Raw genomic sequence first — 19,931 nt, 5'->3', positions numbered from 1 at the left:
GCTGTAGGTATAGGTGATCGAATGCTTGGCGAGATTTTAGTACTTTATTTGCTACCGTGAACAGGCGCGACCCAATCATACACTTCGTCACGTAAAAGTTAGAGCATAACAAGTCAAAAAGGTCTCATTTGCACAACTCTAGTAGGGCTAAGAAACGCCGATACGCACTTCGTCGAAGAGTATCGATTGGTGAAGGATCACAGCTGGGGTCGCCTATTCTTAAGGATTCGCTTGGCATGACACACGACAAAGTGTTCCATTTCCATGCGTTGGTTTAAATAATTAAGGTGTGTGCTGCGTGATCTAATGTGTCAAATAGGCTCCTATTTCATAGAGTTTACAATCAGCTATATTTAAAACTTGTGAGGGACCTTCCCAGTCGCATCGCATGGCTCCAGTCTCCAGGCAAGATAGTACTGCCAAACTTGAGCAATGAGCGCTTGTGCGCGCTATGCCGCTATCACAATATGTTCATGCATAGGTACAAAACGATTGCGTTTTAGAAAAAAAAAAACGGTCAAACCAATTCCGTATCGAACTATTAGCATTTAGAAATTGCATGAGTCCATGACACAGGTCCCAGAGCGTACATAAGAACAAGAAAGGAAAGGTCACCAGTGAATTTATAACAAAGGATCATGTCGGGTGGTAATGTATGCCAAGAGTCCATGTGAAACAATGAAACAGCAGGTGTAGGTACTCTTCAGTACGACAGACGACTTGGGCCAGCCTTATGTTTGAGGTCTATGTTTATATTTGACGTTTGGCAGCTGGCACATAGGATAATTGACAACCCCCGTGCACACCCAGTCGTTCCATTCTGCGAACTGGAAGTTGGGCGGCTGGTTTCTGATCTCCACGCAGTGTTCGTTGCCGCCGTTGTTGTCGGGGTTGCCTGTGGCCCAGGTCTGGCCCTCTGTGGCCGTCACCGGACGGCCGTCGGCGCCCTGGAACACGCCCTCCTCCTGGCGGTCGGTGATGCCCAGCCAGACGCCCTCGAGGCCGGCCAGGCCGCCCACACACAGGTTCTGGTCGCGGGTGCGCGGCACGGCCAGGATGGCGCCCACGGCGGCGCAGTCCAGCTCCGCCTGGCCGTACTCGACCGGCACGTGCAGGCGCGCGTAGCACCGGCCCGCGCACGCGATAAAGCCCGACGGACAGTTGTACCGCCAGTACGGGTCCTGAAAAGGCAGCGATGTTCACTTAAAATACAGATCAGAACGTCATGCCATGCCATGACATGCCAATCATGTCAGAATGATTATCCTCGTACAAAACGGTTCATTCACATTTGTGATGGGATAGCACACCAGATATGACTTTTTAACAAATTCATCTGGGAACCGATTGAATTTCTTCCCATTTCTGAACGTAGTCAGTCTCGAGAGTGTCGCGCGTCGGTGCGGTGGATTCATCAAGCCCGACTGAGGTAGAGCTGCTAAATTTGAGGGTGACCGAACCATTTGACCTGGGGGATGGATGAGGATGTCAATTGGTTCGGTCACTCAGTTTTAGCACCCCCAACCTGGGGGATGTATAGGTAAGGATGTCCAACGGTTCGGTCACTCAAATTTAACAGCCCTTCCGCAGTCGGGCTTGGTTGATTCACCACACCGATGCGCGGTACTTTTAAGACTGGGTGTACATAACTTATACATACCTTCACCTACCTACTTGACTCAAATACTACGCATGATATTATTTCTTTTTCGGCCGTTATCGAACGTTTATTGGCCTCTGATAATCACTAATTCATATTCTGCCCACTAGGCACTATGGCTGCTCACCTCGCCTCCGCACAGGAAGTTGATGCACTTGGACCTGCCCACACAATGTGAATCCTTGGAGCACAGGCAGCCAATGTCCCGACGGTTACCATAGCAGTGCTGCAATGTCACAACGTTGTTGTTATAGGATAGAACTAGAAGTGTCAATGCACATAATACACATATGTGTTTTAACCATACAGTATACCTACACACATACATGCATAGGGGAAAGTGGGGTAAGACGGGCACCTTAACTTGGAGCCATTTTTCGGCCGGTTAGAAACATCATATAGAAACGGGAAACTGAGTGAAAACCTTTTTTAGACATTTTACTTCCATTTGCCAGAAGATGAGACTTAGACCTGATTCAACAAATAAACCGCAGCTATTTTTGCAAAACCTTGCAAAAACCCGTCTTACCCTACCCCATGGGGTAAGACGGTCACATGGGTAGGGCAAGACGGCCAGCTTCTTTCACCGACCAGCACATCTCGCAACAAATGCCCGAGATTAGCCGCATTGCATTGATACAGTCGCTCGTTGGTCTCAAGTGCTTCAGAAATGGCAGTATGTATACGAGATTCGTGCAGAAGGCGTATGCTCGCATATAGGCCCTAGTTCAGAAGCCATGTAGATTGTAGAACCGTTTTTCACATTCATTATTCGAGAATAAACTGTGCCGAAGGAATATTGTTAAAGGGACACTCCCACCTTAACATTAGTTTTGAGTTGAGATAGCCAAATTGGTGGCCATGGCCTGCAAATACCGGTTTGGGCACTCACAACATCGACAAATGCTTTAATTCGGAGATATGGAATTTCAAACTTGCAGTTTTCGGATTCTAAGGGGCTAGTGCATTGGTATGCCCCCTTAGAATTTGTGACGTCAGCGGAGATCTAACGATTTTTAAATCTTTTACTAAAGCGTTTGGTAGCACGCGGTGGTATATGCGGCTTTGCGCGCAACAAATGCCGCACTTTCAAATAAAGTCGCTAGGAACAGCGGAGATCCCAAAAAGTAAACAAAAGTAAAAGTCTAATATCTTGAAAACCGGTGAATATTTTTCGATGAAATTTGGTAGATATTCGTTTTCGCTCTTTCTGAACCGAGCGACATCACTTTCGTGCCAATTCATTAACTTTTTTGAAGGTGGGAGGGTCCCTTTAACCCGGCAGTTGCTGGGGTATTTCGCCACCCACCGTTTGCTGGGGGGGGGGGGGGCGTTAAACGCACCCAGCCGATAATTCGAGAACCAATAGGCGCAGCGAAACGCACGAGGCGGCAAACGAAAGAACGCGACGAGACGCTTCAGATGAGTACTTTAAAGTTGAATTTTGAGGTCACAGGTCGGGTCAAGGTCAGGTCAAACACCTGAAATCGGGCTTTCAGTAGCATGGACTTCAGGACTTCGCAATGAGCGCCTCTCGTCATAAACTCTGTCAAAACGGTGCACAATCCATCATATAAGGCCTACAAGAGTGTCAGCCCCATGTAGGGGTTAGTCAAGCATAGGTCAGGGTCAAGGTCAGGTCAACCGGGTAGGCACATATCCCCGAAAATCAAAACTGATATTCGCAGCCTGTGACACATGTTTTATGGGTAATTTGGGGCGTAGAACACGATGGTGACATTCATTTTATCATATGTGTACGTGTTTGGCTCAAAAAGTTCAATTTAAGAAATGTATGTAGGGCGTTGCCTGGGGCAAGACGCCCCAGATAATTTATTTTGCTACATAACTGTTGTCCCACATCACCTGGAAGGCCAAATTTGTGCTCAATGCGTTCTTTGGACATTTTACTTTGAATTCCACCCCTCAAATTCATTCACTTATGATCGAACTCCCAGCTAGGAAGTGATTTGTGAAGCAACTGCAAATGGGGCATTTTGCCCCAACCCCAGGGCAAAACGCCCCACGGCCTGGGGCAAGAAGCCCCATACTCTGGATCGAAGATTAAACGTGCTAGTTGACTAAATCTTATATGAGAGGCCCGTTAGACCTTGGGAGGCACGGCACTGAAGAAGTTAGCACCTTCCATCCTGTCAGGTGTTCAGCTATGACACTATTGTATGTACAGGTTTTTCACCTGCCTCATAAGGCCAAATAATAAATTATTGCAATGCAAATGTTAACAAAATACTTCCTTCACCATTAATTTGCTGAGAAAAGCACATAAAATTGCATAGAAACTTACTGTTCGCCAGTTACCGAGCATTAGGAAGTGGGTATTCGGTACAACACATGAGGTAAAACGCCCCATGGGGCTTTTTGCCCCGCGACCTACTGGGGCGTTTTACCCCATCACGTGGTTCGGTCAGAGAACAACGCCTTGCACTCCAGCAAGAGATAATTTAAAACGGACCAACCCATTATTATAAGCGTTGAACACTAGCTGTTCAAAATACATACAAGTCGTTAACCTGATGTGGACCATAAAAGAACGCCATGATGCATAATCTGACTACAAAACATAAAAATCACTCAAATTTTTGGCTATATCTCCCTAAAGAGTCATCACAATTTGTTCCCAGTCTGCTCATATAATGATCATATAGTGCACGTTTTATAGAAGAGAGGATGTTTCCCCAGAACCTTGTCAGTTCCGAGAAACATCGGTGAGGCGTTTTACCTCGGCGGGGCGACTTGCCCCGGTCTACCCTACCTATCATGGTCGTGAAGTAGTCACGAGAAATTGCCAAGATTCAGATCAAGATTTTGGCAAATGCGAAACGATAATCAATAATCGAAGATAGCCATTTGATTGTTCATGGTATTGGCAGTCTAATGCCGTTTACGGCATGTCTATATGTCTATTCTGTGATTTTATATGATTTTTTGAACATATGCCATTTCTGGTCGAAAACTCAGAAATCATGGCGTCACTAAAACCTCGATATCTCAAAAATTTTTCCGACCGATTTTTTTTTTGAAATTTTGTCACAATAGACTTCAATCAATTCCCTACAGGTACCCAAAATTTGGCGCGCCTGCGGAGCGCCGTTTTTATGCTATAGCCCGGCGAAAAAGTGGGGGCGTTTAACGCCCCCCCCCCCCCCAGCAACTCGCGGGTTAACATGTCTGTGAGTATCGCAATCGAACATATTCTTATTAGAAATGCTTCTTTTTTTCCTGCAGCAACAAAAATATTTTCACCATTACAGACCCATTGGATTCATAGTTGCCCGTCTAACTCAAGGTCAGAATTTCAGCACGATTTTTCTCTGTGGACAATTTGATGCAGACAAAGCAAATCCGCGGTAAATGAGCACTGGTGGCATATGAGTGTACCACAAGTGAAATTTTTAACTCCATAGTGCTGCACACAAAAGCTTGCACAATACATTATGGATGTTTTGAATGAAATGAGCAGTGGCGTATCCAGGGGGGAGGCCAAGAGGCCATGGCCTCCCCCTTTGGCATCAAGCATGCAAGTGGGCCGTTTGGGTCACTTGAGTGCAGTGACGTACCTAAGGGGGGCCACGGGGGCCCTGAGGGACCCCCTGGTTACCTGAGGGTCCCCCAGTCACCTGAGGGGCCCCTGGTTATCTGAAGGGCCCCTGGTTACCTAAGCGGCCCCTGGTTACCTAAGGGACCCCTGGTTGTCTGAGGGGCCCTGGCTGTCTGAGGGACCCTGGTTATCTGAGGGGCCCCTGGTTATCTGAAGGACTCCTGGTTACCTGAGGGCCCTGGCTATCTGAGGGGCCCCTGGTTACCTGAGGGACCCTTGGTTATCTGAGTGGCCCCTGATTACCTAAGGGGCCCGTGATTGCCTGAGAGCCGCTGGTTATCTGAGAGGCCCCTGGTTACCAGAGGGGCCTCTGGGTATATGAGGGGCCCCTGGCTATCTAAGGGGCCCCTAGCTACCTGAGGGGCCCCTGACCCCTTGGGTGGCCCCTGGACAGTGACCTGAAGAAACCCTGGTCACCTGAGGGGCCCATGTTTACCCGGGGAGTACCTGGTTATATGAAGGGCCCCTGCAGTCACATGAAGGCCCTTAGTTACCCGTGGCGCCCCTGGTATAACCGGCCCCTGGTCATCAAAGGGTCCCCTGGTCACCTGGTGGGCCCCTGGTCAATTGAAAGGCCCCTGGTCACCTGAGAGGCCCCTGATCACCTGAATGGCCCCTGATCACTTGGATTCAATGGTATAGCCAGGGGCGAGGGGGCACGTGTCTGTTATAGGGTTTAGGGTCCACTCGGGCCCGAGAGGCCCTGCGGTTCCAATTGGCGGCAGAGGGCCCGCGCTGGCAACGCTTCAACTGGAAAGGAGACCACAGGGCTTGTGAGAACACCCCATGGGCTCTTGTGAAGCCACACTTGTCTCCAGAAGGGCCCCACGCCGGGTTCTGAGGGACCCTTGTTGGCCAATGAGGGATCAGCTGTAAGGGCCCCATACCCGTTTGCTATGGCCCCACGGCCCACACCGTGTTTCTGAGGGCCAGCACAACTGGGCCTGCGAGGGCCTTCACTGCCACCTCTAAGGGTCCCACACCAGTACCTCCTAAGGGCCTACTTCCGTGGCTCTGAGAGCCCGCACACCGGCGCCTCCGAGGGCCCTATGCCAGCGCATCTGACGGTCACTTACCCGCGACTCTCAGGGCCTCTTACCGGCCTCTGAGGGTCCCTTGCCGGCCTATGAAGGGCCACAGTAACTTTCAGGGCCCTACACACGCCTATGATGGCCCCCACCAGTTCTTTAACCCGCGAGTTGCTGGGGGGGGGGCGTTAAACGCCCCCACTTTTTCGCCGGGCCATAGCATAAAAACGGCGCGCCGCAGGCGCGCCAAATTTTGGGTACCTGTAGGGAATTGATTGAAGTTTATTGTGACAAAGTTTCAAAAAAATCGGTCGGAAATTTTTTGAGATATCGAGGTTTTAGTGACGTCATGATTTCTGAGTTTTCGACCAAAAACGGCATATGTTCAAAAAATCATATAAAATCACAGAATAGACATACAGACATGCCGTAAATGCCATTAGACTGCCAATACCATGATCAATCAAATGGCTATCTTCGATTATTGATTATCGTTCCGCATTTTCCAAAATCTTGAACTGAATCTTGGCAATTTTTCGTGACTACTTCACGACCATGATACATGAATTTCTTAAATTGAAGTTTTTAAGCCAAACACGTACACATATGATAAAATGAATGTCACCATCGTGTTCTACGCCCCAAATTACCTATAAAACATGTGTCACAGGCTGCGAATATCAGTTTTGATTTTCGGGGATATGTGCCTACCCGGTTGACCTGACCTTGACCCTGACCTATGCTTGGCTGACCCCTATATGAAGCTGATACTCTTGTAGGCCTTATAAGATGGATTGTGCACCGTTTTGACAGAGTTTATGGCGAAAGGCGCCCATCGCGAAGTCCTGAAGTCCATGCTACTGAAAGCCCGATTTCAGGTGTTTGACCTGACCTTGACCCGACCTGTGACCTCAAAATTCAACTTTAAAGTACTCATCTGAAGCGTCTCGTCGCGCTCTTTCGGTTGCCGCCTCGTGCGTTTCGCTGCGCCTATTGGTTCTCGAGTTATCGGCTGGGGGCGTTTAACGCCCCCCCCCCCCCCCCAGCAAACGGTGGGTGGCGAAATACCCCAGCAACTGCCGGGTTAAGCCCCAAGGCCCCCACAACGGCGCCTGTGAGGACCCCACACCAGCGCATCTGACGGCCTTTCACCGACACCTCTGAAGGACCAACACAGGTGACTCTGAGGCGCTCGCTCGCTTCACTTCCTCATAAAATACCGTACATTTTATGCACACTTCCACAGATAACAGTAGTACTACTGTTATCAGTACTACTGTTATCTGTGACACTTCTCATGCAAAAAAAAAATTACCTGCCAATTTTCCACATTTTCTCAGGGCTTAGACAGACAGACAGACAGACAGACAGACGGACAGACAGACAGAGGGGCCCGTCTGCAAGGGGGACCGGACCCATTGTGCCCAATCCCCTCATCGAAAGGTTCTGGATACGCCCCTGGCTGGGTTGACAGTGGCCCCGGGTGACCCGTGGGCCCCTTCGAGAGCAGGTGGCCCCTTCCTGGGCGAAATCCTGGGTACGTGCATGCTTGAGTGTCCCAGGAGAAACGACCTTTAGGGCCTCATCCGAAGTACTGGCCCAAGCATAAATAAAGTCAAACTGCGTCAAACTATCTTAAAATGCCATTTGATGGCCCTCATAAGCCAGCGTAGGGCCCTCAGAGGCCATGGCCGAGCCCCCAGAGGCTAGCGTGGAGCCCTCAGAGGTCGCTTTGGCGGCCATAAGGATGGTTCTGCGACACCTGAGCGAACGTCATTTCAGCCAACGACATTTAAGCGAAACATTTTCAGCGATTATCAATTTAAGCGATTGGCTTTTTCAGCGATTGTCAAGTCGGCGAATTCAATCACAGCGATTATCAACTTTAGCGAGGACCAGAATCAGCGAAACCAGATTGAGCGAATATATGGTGGTCAGTGGGAGACCAATTGAGCGATGCAGTTACAGCGAATGACAGAACGCGACGAAAGTCAGTCATTTGCTACTTTTCGGAAATTGTTGCACCTCTTTACGCATCATTTGAATTTTAAAGACACATATGTACATCGGGCGACCAACAAGGGGTGCATGGGAGGGAAAGGAGGCGGGCAAAATTTGAATTGAAAATGTGGAACGTAAGAGATAGGGCGACGGAAGGAATGCCAAGGACCAATCATAAACTAGAGAGATGGCACAGGGGAATCCAGTCTATGTTTCAGGGACCTCACCCAAATATCTGGACATTCGTATGGTGCTTGGGGTAAGAACAAATTTTACAACATGGGGAACTGATCCAAATTCAAGCGGGGCAATTTCGCGAAAAAAGCAAAAGCAATATTGATCTCTGAACAAACGTTTGGTCACCATTATTGACAAAGAGCAGGGTGGCGTAGGGAGGGGGTGAAATTGAACCGTTGGAAATTTTGACAAATGTAGCATTAAATTTGGAGCTCAATGGCTGACCTTTCAAACGCGCGACATCCGCCATCCCGTTCCGGATAACCATGAGAAATTCTGGAAACATTCGTACGGATACGCTCGCAAAAGAAAAAAATCCACCGTTACAGGACGATGAAATGTTTCGCTGAACTGACAGTCGCTCAAATTGTAGTCGACGAAATAGATGTCGCTGAAACATAGCTTTCGCTAAAATTGATAATCGCTATATTTGATAATCGATGAACTTGATAATCGCTGAATTGCCATTCGCTGAAAATGGTTCGCTCAAATGACGTTCGCTCAAATGACACTCGCTAAAGTCGCTCGCACCGCATAAGGATGCTTAGACTTGAGCGTTGGACCCTTTGACGCTGGCATAGAGCCCTTAAGAGCCAGCGTTCAGCCCTCTAAGGCCAGCGTGGGACCCTCTAAGGCCATTGTGAGGCCTTCTAAGGCCAGTGTGGGACCCTCTATGTCCAGCGTGGGGCCGTCTATGTCCAGCATTGGGTCTTTTAAGCCCAGAGACATGGGGCCTTCTTAGGTCAGATTGAGGCCCATTGGCCACAGAGACAAGCTTGGGGCCCTCTGAAGACAATTTGGAGCCCTTTTAGGCCAGAGTGGGCCCTCTGAGGCCAGCGTGGGGTCATCTGTCATCTGACTTCAAACTTCAGAGGCTGGTGCTGGGCCCTCAGAAGCCAGCGCGGGCCTTCATAGGCTGGCGTCGGGCCATTAAAGGCCACCTCGAGGGCCTCGGCAGTCACTCTTCAGACCTCATGCATGTTTGGGCCCCCTGAGGCCCTGAGGTAGGAGTGGCCCTTAGGCGGGCGTGGGACCCTCAGGGGGCATCATGGGCTTCTAGAGACCGGCGTGGGTTCGAGAGCGGCATAGGGACATCGGAGACTGACTCAAAGGCTTCCAAGAGCCAGCGGGGGGGCCTGTGAGGTCAGCCATAGCATGGGTCTCCTTAGGCCATTGTGAGGCCCGGAGGCCAGCGTGGTTCACTCTGTTGCCGGTGTGGGGCTTTCAGAGGCCAGAATGAGCCTTCAGAGGTCGGAGTGAGGCCAATGTGGGCGACATAGAGCCATCAGAGTCTAGATCAGAGCTCAACCCGAGTCGGGCCCTTCTAAAGTTAAGGGTATCAACCCCCAACCAGCGCAAGAAGAGATTGAAGCTGCCCTTTGAAAAATGTTTCAATCTTTAAAAAAAATTGACAAAAACATTTTGCTTTTGATAATCTTCAGTTACCCTAGCGACGACCAAAGCAAAAAAAAAACTATGCCTACTGCTGAAATAAATTGTACGCTACAGAGCTATCGATATCGATGACTTTTTCACGTTTTAACATTCTTTTTTAGATTGCCGAGTGTGCCTAAAAAGGCTCTCTCACACGGCGAAAGTGGCAAAGAACCGCACCTGGGCGTGAGTTAAGTACGCTACTACTGGGGCCCCTAAGGCAGGGGTGGGGCCCCTTGAGCAGGTTTGGCCTCCCCCTTTTCAAGATCCTGGATACGCCACTGGAAATGAGTGTTTTAAAGAAATCAAAACCAGTATAGCGCCTTTTGGGGCGACTAACGGAGCGAGCGACAGGGTGAGCCTTGCACGTGCGAAATTTCGAGGGGGTACCTCCAACTGACTAGTGCACGGCACCCTACTAACCGGTCTCTAGCGATGTGCCAAATTTGAGCACAATCGGCCTAGCCGCTCTCGAGATCTGGAAGCGGCACCCTGCACGTGCGCACGTGCAGAATGGGTCCCAACTGACTTGTGCACGGCACCCGACCCTACTAACTGGTCCCTAACCGTGTACCAAATTTGAGCGCCATCGGTCCAGCCGTTCTCGAGATCTGGAAACGACCCCTGCACGTGCGCACGTGTAGCAGCACCCCAACTCTGGCACATGGATATGCAGTGTCTAGTAGGTGCCTACCTACATGCCAACTTTCAGCGCAATCGGTCAAGTAGTTACCGAGATATTGCAACAATTACAAAACTGACACCTCTTCGTTTTGCGCGTGGCACGTGCATAAGGGGTCGCCCACATGCATCGGGAATAGTCCAATACTTGGTAGAAGGAATGAAGCTACCCTACAAAAATTACCCCGTGTAAATCGGTCAAGTGGTTGCTGAGATATAAGCCTCGCAAAAGCGTCCGCACGGCCGGCCACTCATACTCAGAAAATTCCGTTAATCTAAGGAAAGACTACGCTCGCTTCGCTCGCTCCGTCATAAAAGATTATCGACTGATCACAAATTCACCAGACTTCAATGGTGGTATGTAGTGGGAAAGGCAATTCTGGTCCTAATTTTTGTCGCTCGTAGCGCTATTGGTGTGGTCTGCAGAAGGGGTGCCCGTCTTACCTACCCTGACCGCCTTACCCCACTTTTCCCTACATACATACATATACTCGTAGGTATATTTATGGTATACACACACACTATACAGGTATATTTGGAGAGATCTACAGGGCATTTTTTTTTTGTCGGATTTATCGGGCCGGGTCGGAATTCTTGTCGATACTATGACACTTTGGCACGAGTTTCTGTGCATAATTTCGTTCAGACGGTTAAAGTTTCCACTATGCGTACCAGCCTTAATTACAGGGCCAATATTTGTCTTTCAACAGCGCCCAGTCGCGCCAGCGATTAGAGAAGAGGCGGGAGAATTGGGACCTATTTCTCAGGCCGTACTTATTGAGGTAGTTATTGAAAAGTGTTGTAGCCAATCTGTTTTGTGCTGAGCACCAGTAAAAGGCAGGCCATTTCTCCGCATCATGCCATCATAAAAACCGAGCCTGTCTAGTGGTGTGGATTGTGGTTATACGTGGACAGAAACAAAAACACTCATTTTAGGGAGAATATATAGGGACACACGCAGGATAAAAAGGACGACACGAGGCTGAATTGGGACACATAAAAATTGGGTATTTGGCCGACATTATCTCTAATTATTTGTCGTGTCTACGTCTAGGTAATTATTTGAAATATTGGAACTTATCTTCACAATATCTGTTTCGTTAAACTCGCGCATGATTTGGGAAGGGGCTCTACAGAGCCCTTTCGTATTTCGGCAATATTTCCTAAGACCGTTTAACGTATCGCCACGAAACTTTCAGTACATTCAGCGGTATGAATTTGACACTTTGTGTCCAAATTTCAAGTTTCTAGCTACCATAGGTCGGCCGAAAATGACCAGAGTGACGTCATGTCGGCCGATTTTTATGCAAAACATTTATCTACGGCAATCGCTTTCAAGAGCTCCGTTTGTAAGCTAGATCTAATTTCTTTGCATGAGTGGACTAGAAATAAACGTGGCTATCAAATTGCTATCTCGGATATTCCGAATTTTGAAAATTAAAAAATATATAATAGACCACTACATATATAGTGTGACTTTCTAATCGTCCGGTGCTGTTATCGGCTGCTCGGTAAGTACCGCGTGTATGTTCCCTCATTCACTCCTGGTCACCCTTCGGTCACTCCTCGCTGGGTCGGGCCAGTCGGCTATTTTTATCCTCTTTCCGGCTAGGCCACCCGCTGAGCTCTCGCCGTGCCGCGCCGTCTGCGAGGGACCTGACCCTTCTGCCGGGACAGGTTTCTCCAGGTGTCTCCAAGGAGCCATCGTAGCGCTAAGGGTGTGCTCCGCATACACATACATTGATTTTCGCCCTTACTAGCAGGGCCGCTGGCACGCGTTGGCAGCGCCCTGCGGGCATTTCTTCGCTTAGGGTCATTTTGTGGTAAGGAGGATCAGAAAATCACCCTTCCAACTTTCTCCAGGCCTGGGCGTTTTATCGAGCGCGCCTGAAAACGCACAGTGGACCGAAATCACACTTCGATTGCGTTACTTCGCATTAGGTAATACGATAAAAAGTCCGCTCTTTTCTCAATCAATAAGGACAAGTGCGTTAAAGCACAGATATAAACTTTTGAATTAGAAGCTTTAAAATGTTAAATTTCAACATCTCAAAGCTTATGATAATCGTTAGTTGTTTCAGACTTTGGCGCGCAAACGTTGGCATTCAGATCCACCGTGCGACCGGTCACCGTATGCAGTAGTGTGATGGTGTGAGTTGGGGAGTCAAGGCCGCGTGGGGAGAAGGTGAGGAGATACCGGTGTGCCGACGCGGCGGATGGCAGTGAATTTTCAGGATAGGTAGCAAAAGGCTCATTCCCAGACGTTGTGCCAAATTTTGCGGCGCTACGCGACACCAACTTTTACGCTATTCGCGAAAAAAAACTTAGGGAGGCTGCTCCCCCCCCGCCAGGCGAGGGCTAAGTTGGAGACAGTGGTGGGACTAAGATGTTCGTTGGAGCAACTCCAAGCATTTTATCGACCTCTGATAGTGGTCTGCAAGATATGGCTCGCTCCGCGTCCCGTTGGCCATAAAATGATTAACCCTATTCCTGGCGGGCTCCGCCGGGACAAGAAACTGGCGGGGGGGGCCGATTCGGCCCCCCCCCCCTTCAGATCTCAAAAACTACAGATCTCAAAAACGGTCCGCTGACCGTCCCACTTCCTGGCCCGCTGGCTGGAAGCGAACTCCTCTGCCCGCTGGCAGTGACACTCACCGGTCCACTGACCGTCCCACTTCCACGGCCCGCTGACTGGAAGCGCCCTCCTCTGCCCGCTGGGTCTGGCACTCACCGGTCCTCTGACCGTACCCATTCCGCGGCACGCTGGCTGGATATGGAGCAGCGCCCACTGTCACCGGTCCGCTGACCATACCATACCTATCCGCTGTCTGTCACGTCTCCCTTACTAACCTGCTGGAGCCCACACTCACCAGATCGTCAAACGGTCCACTTTCTCGAGCCCACCAGCCGGTTGCCGCCGGGGGTTCTGCTGGACTAAGTGGACCGCAGAACTGGGCTAGCCTCCCCCCAGCACCAACTACCCGATGAGTCACCTATTCATTCGACTAACGTCAGGGGCGACTTACAGGTCCCCGTGCCGCTGCGGCAGCGGCGGTGGAATCAGCCGCCATTCCTTCTCTCCACGCCGAAACAGGATTACCGACTAACCTTCAGAGCCGCCGCGGCGCCCGCACCGGCCCGCGCAGAACGAACGATGATGCACCGACCGGCCGCCGCCGTGTGGCGTGTCAACAGTCTGCCTCGCCCGTGCCTGCCCCATCTGCACCACGCGCGATACCGCTCCCCGAGCTGGGTCTACTCGGCTCGTCACAGCGTTCCCGACAGCCGTCTCGCGGCCGCCACGCTCGAAGCTGCAGCAGCAGCCCGGACACCACCGACTGGGCAAGCAAAGACACCGCCGGCAGCTCCGAGTGCTCCTCTAGCTCCGCCATCGCATCACTGCGCGGCCACAAGCGGTCTCGGACGTTATTATCCCTCACCCCTCGACGTCGCTGCCTCCCCACCGGAACGGTCGGTTTCCTTAATTTCGGCACCATCCCCTCCACCTCCTGCCAGCCCCCTCCTCCCCGTGGCCTGAAACTGCCCACTGTCAGTGCCACCGCACTTCGTGCGCCCGCCGCGCGCTCCTCGGTAGTGTCGGTGGCCGAGGTAGTCTTTCCCCGCCTACCTCCCTCCGCCGGCCTCCGCGGTCAGCCGAGGTACCCGCCGCTCACCCCGGCCGGGTATGTACCTGCGTGGTGTCCCGGCGAATGGCGATCGCGACCTCTACGGCCTAATTTTCCCATACATTTGGCAATTTCTTTGGCGTCTTTCAGCAAGAAATCACGGCACTGACCCCATGCAGGACGCTGATCGACAGAGGGCGTGAAAGGAGTCGAGACCGAGTCGCGCCAAAAGAAAATTGGTATATGATGGTTACTCGTACCACCGATCGCCGAGCACGTGCTAATGGCACCTTACTGGATCGGATGAGACTGTAAGATTCATTAGAACGGCGAGGCCCACAGCCATACACACATCGGCGCCGCAAACGCCCGTACGTACTCGGCGGCGGCATTGTGTGAACCCATGACTCATATGAAACACCCAGTGACACCTAGCGGCCGGCCAGACATTGCACTGACGTGGAAGTGACTACAGGCGGCGGCGCCCCACGAACTGCACCCTTCCCTTTGCTGACAAACCATCACAGAGGGACCATCTTTCCCCACCTCCTCCCCACTCCCCCACTATTACATTATCTTCCCTCCAAACCCATTGTCTCCTCCTTTCATCAGTCCGTCTCGTCTTTCAGCAAGAAATCACGGCACTGACCCCATGCAGGACGCTGATCGACAGAGGGCGTGAAAGGAGTCGAGACCGAGTCGCGCCAAAAGAAAATTGGTATATGATGGTTACTCGTACCACCGATCGCCGAGCACGTGCTAATGTCGTGATTTATTGACAGAAAAACGATTTATAACGTCACATGACCTCAGATGACCTTTGCCGGTGCCCCTGTCAATCAGCGGCACCAGGATCATCACCGATGAGATAATCTTCCATAATACTGAAAGAATTGGGTGGTTTTGACTCGTTTACACGAAGCAGAAGGCGTTTCAATATTTTCCCATAGGCTTGCAATGTAAAGGTCACGAGTCTGGCCTGACCTCAGGTCACAGATATTAAAAGTCTGAGATATACAAATTGCACATACTGGTACCCTAACTAAAGCCTGAAGAGAAGAAATTGATCGGTAAAAAACTCTAGCTCTGGCGTGATTGCAAACTTTTCTGAGGTAGGGTCACCAAACCGCCTCTGGTGACCTGACCTGAGGTCAGATCAACTCAAAATTTTCAGCAATGTTGCGTAAAAGCCTTTTAGAAAAAGTCAGAAAATTTGAGCTTCCTAGCTCAAAGCGTTTGGGAGAAATAACCTAAAAACCTCAGGGGGGCTCCTGAGCCCCCCCCCGCCAGGAATAGGGTTAAGGAATTTTTTGGACCGATTGGTGTTCCCCCGTGTTGATCGGACGTCTAGAAGCTTAGATATTCGCGAAAAAAAAAACTTGTTGAACGTGCCAAAATACCTGCCAGCTTGCCATATCACCTGTTACTTGCTAATATACTGAAAACTTGCTAATGTACTAAAATCTTGCTAATTTGCTTGGTATTCACATGCCTAAAGGCTAAATACCACGAAAAATTCGCTAAAAAATCTTGTTGAACTTGCCAAAATACCTGCCAGCTAGCTGTAACATCTGTTACTTGCTATTTGCTAATGTACTGAAAACTTGCTAATTTACTTGATATTTACATGCATAAATACCACGAAAAACTTGTTACTTTGTGACGTTACGACTTATAAAGAAGCCATGACTTTACGTCGCCTTTTGATAGTGGTATTTCAAATCGTTTATTTCGGGCTATTAATAATGCTCTCATTAATTGTGTTACCTGCCCACTCTACCTACACAATTCTCCCGCCTCTCCCCTAAATTTCGGATCGAATCGGAAATTTCGGAAATTTTGGATAGGCTTTCAAAATTAGAAACGTTTTTTTCCTGGGTCACCCGGTACCTATATGTCATGACCAGGGATGACCAATTCCCAATTAGGGTAAGGTGCCTAATTAGCGACCCTTTCCGATTTGCGACCTACCTCCCTACAGAAAAACTGGCAGGAGAAAACGGGGTAAAAACATCGTCAAAAGGTCAGCCATACTTTGGTTATCAAATTAAATTATTTTCCGGTAGTCGATGTTTCTGGTGGGACATTTCAGGTGAGTTTAAATAAAAATAACGAGTTTCTTATCCAAAACGTGTGTATTTGGGCCCTCTCTGACGAAAAGCGATGCACATTAGGATGATGCACCTTCTTTATTCTTAATCGACATTCCTTTTTTAATTGATTGCCGTTTTCCCATAGTGGATCGCTCAACTGTGCATAGCATGGCGGTTAAAAATGTGTCGCAACTGATATTTCCTATTTGCGCCTGACATGGTCGCAAATAGCTCAAGAAGAGAAAGAAAGGGGAAAAGAGAGAAATAAAAATGAGGTGTTGGTGAAGCTTGCAATGTGTGGCAGGGGATGCCAAATGTCGTCACCGACTGCAAGGGTGCCGAATTCAGCGCGGACCTCGAATATCATACAAGATAGCCCGCAAAATTTGGGTTTCCGCCTTCTTTTCGCCTTCGGTGCATCACGTGATCAGTTTTTACTTACGTAAATGTGTTGGATGAACGTTCCTGTTCGAGTAATTGAGTGCTTTGCGTATAGGCTACCTTTTTTGAGATCATATTTCATCTTTACAGGCGTCGCATTTTTTGCCATTTTTAACATGGGGAAACCCATAGACTTATTAGCGACCCTCCCCGGTCGCTAATCGGGAAGAGTTCCCTATTAGCGTTTTTTGCAATGGTTTGCCAAAATGCTCACTACAATTAAGTTAGTGAATATTGGGGCAGAAAATGACTATATTTTAATAGAAAAATGAACGATCTCTCCGAAAATCAAGCCAGTAACACAGTGGCACCTACAGAGCGTGAGCAATGACGGTTCAAATTAAGTGGGTCGCTAATTAGGCACCTTACCCTACTAGGAGATGCGCAAAATTGATGTCCGGAAAGGTAGTGAAGACGGCAAGTCAAAAAATTTGTGGACGCTTTTGATTTTCTGCAAAAAAAAAAACACAGAGTGAGCCCTTTGGGCCCATCCCAACGAGTCGCGGGAGCCATTAGGGCCGAGTTGATCACCTTCGGGATCACTGGGCCTGGGGTGGCTGACGTCTTCCTGTTAGGACGAAAACTTATCGATGGGACAGGCCACTCGCCTGCTAAAATGGTCACCGCGTATAACATAGGTACATCGGTCATCAGGTACGGGTCATTCCATCACATTTCCACGGTCATCACATGACCTCGGCCAGAGAGTCAGTCCAGTTTAGACCCAGACCAAAGTGACAAAGTCATGCGATCAAAAATGTGAACAGTTTTATCCTGACCGCCGACGATAGAGAGGGCGGGCGATTATTTACCTGTTGCTGGTGTTGGTTGTCGGACTCCGTCCCCTCTTGAGGTGAGATGTTAGTTTCACATCGTTTCGACCAGAGTACTTTTCCGGCCGTCGTCAGGTGTTCTTTGGCTTTTACAAGAACCTGGATGTTGTGGAGTCCTTCTAATTCTTTGGGTCTTTCTAAGGGCAAAGAACACCTGACGCCGGCCGGAAAAGTAACTGGTTGAAACGTTGTGAAACTAACATTTCACCTCAAGATGGGAATGAAAGTCCGACAACAAACATTAGTAATACTAACACCTCGTCTTAAGCATTTCGGATTATTTACCTGGTACCGTCGTGGAGTCGTGGTGTCACTGTAGAGACGGACGTGGTAGGACGGGTAGTACCGCTGTCGCAGGAGGTGTGTTCTGTCAGCGGACGGCATCCCCAACACCCCACGGGCGGCCGAGACGACAGAGGCCAGCGGCAGCAGCGCGCAGAGAGCGGCGACCGTGCCCAGACCCGCCCGGCCGACACGGGGCGTCATGGCGGAATGCGACGTCCCGCCGCGCCGCGGCTCCCGTCGCCGGGCAGTGACGCTGGCCCGAGCAGTCGCACGCCGACATTCCCATGCTGCCGCGGCTGGTTGTTACTGTACATACTTATCAGGTACTTACATATATACCTGTAGGCTGGCGAATCGTCCGCGGTGGTCACTGCATTGTGCTCTCTAGCTATGGTAGGTATGCTTACATATCCCGCGCCGGGCCGGGAGGGGGGTGGTTAGACACCCCTTGCGTTTGTTCGACATTTCATTATGTTTGTCAGTCTTCTGCTAAAAGAGGTGCAGTTAACCCGCGCCCCGTAGGGCTATCGGTTGACCCTATTCCACCCGTAAGGGGGGGGGGGGCGTTTCGGTCCCCCCTAGGATCTCGGAAAGTTACCGGCCGATTTTCAAAATTCAAACGGCGTTGGATAGCCCTTACACGGAACTACCTTGTGACCAAATTATATTGACCTCGCTTCAACCGATGACGTCACAGGTCAGGCCAAATGTCGAACTTTCACCGTTTATAGGCATTTCAAGAAATGTCTTGTAAAATCGAGTAAAAGGCATGTTATTGAAAATCATCGCTGGGGGAATGGTCCGTATAACACATATTTTGCTATCTGAGGTCATTGACACCAGGTCAGGTCACAGAGGTCAGGTCACTGAAGGTCACAATACGAAAGTGTCGTGTGATGCATGTTTTATGGTCCATTTTACATGGCAAATGATTTATGTGGGTCAGGCAACCTTTGGGGCCAGTTTAGGTTATGTTCTGGTGAAGGTCAGGTCAATGTCTGGTCAAGTTAGGTCCAATTTCAAAGTTGATATTTTGCAAAAAAAAAGATGGGTATTGATTCGATGCAGCTCGTCACGAGGAGTCTAATGGTGGTCTTTGTTTTGCGCTACGAGGTCTAGAATTGCTATTCAGCGTATGCAATTTCATCAGCCGTTTCGAATATGGTGACCTCAGGTGACCTCGGTGACCTCAAAAGGTCAACTTTACGTTTTGGCCTATTGCAGCCATTCTATAACTCAGGAACTACTGGGCCGATCGTGACGAAAACACCACCAGTCGATTCAGCGTATGCAATTTCATCAGCCGTTTCGAATAAGGTGACCTCAGGTGACCTCGGTGACCTTGGGAGGTCACATGACCGTTGTGGCCCCTATTGCAGCCATTCTATAACTCAGGAACTACTGAGCCGATCGCGACGAAAACACCACTAGTGGAATCAGCGTATGCGATTTCACCAGCCGTTTTGAATATGGTGACCTCAGGTGACCTCAGTGACCTTGGGAGGTCACATGACCGTTGTGGCCTAGGGCAGCCATTCTATAACTCAGGAACTACTGGGCCGATCGCGACGAAACACAACCAGTGGAATCGGCGTATGCGATTTCATCAGCCGTTTCGAATATGGTGACCTCAGGTGACCTCGGTGACCTTGGGAGGTCACATGACCGTTGTGGCCTATGGCAGCCACTCTATAACTCAGGAACTACTGGGCCGATCGCGACAAAAACACCACCAGTCGAATCAGCGTATGCAATTTCATCAGCCGTTTCGAATATGGTGACCTCAGGTGACCTCGGTGACCTTGGGAGGTCACATGACCGTTGTGGCCTATGGCAGCCATTCTATAACTCAGGAACTACCAGGCCGATCGCGACGAAAACACCACCAGTCGATTTAGCGTATGCGATTTCATCAGACGTTTCGAATATGGTGACCTCAGGTGACCTCGGTGACCTCAAAAGGTCAACTTTACGTTTTCGCCTATTGCAGCCA

At 49.8% G+C, this 19,931-nt stretch overlaps 1 protein-coding gene across 1 annotated transcript; it reads right to left on the bottom strand.

Annotated features, from left to right (window-relative positions):
- Window positions 1-36: 36 nt before the first annotated feature.
- On the bottom strand, window positions 37-18,167 carry LOC122373502 (perlucin-like). The gene is made up of 3 exons (XM_043351628.1): window positions 17,939-18,167; window positions 1,788-1,886; window positions 37-1,181 (listed from the first exon to the last, which is right to left on the bottom strand). The coding sequence occupies exons 1-3, from the start codon at window positions 18,137-18,139 to the stop codon at window positions 732-734; spliced, it is 750 nt and encodes a 249-aa protein (XP_043207563.1). The 5' UTR covers window positions 18,140-18,167; the 3' UTR covers window positions 37-731.
- Between the last annotated feature and the right edge of the window lie 1,764 nt (window positions 18,168-19,931).

The sequence above is a fragment of the Amphibalanus amphitrite genome, unplaced genomic scaffold (assembly GCF_019059575.1).
Source record: "Amphibalanus amphitrite isolate SeventyFive unplaced genomic scaffold, NRLGWU_Aamphi_draft 001506F_arrow, whole genome shotgun sequence".
Lineage (NCBI taxonomy): Eukaryota > Metazoa > Arthropoda > Thecostraca > Balanomorpha > Balanidae > Amphibalanus > Amphibalanus amphitrite.
This window is presented reverse-complemented; position numbering and strand designations above follow the sequence as displayed.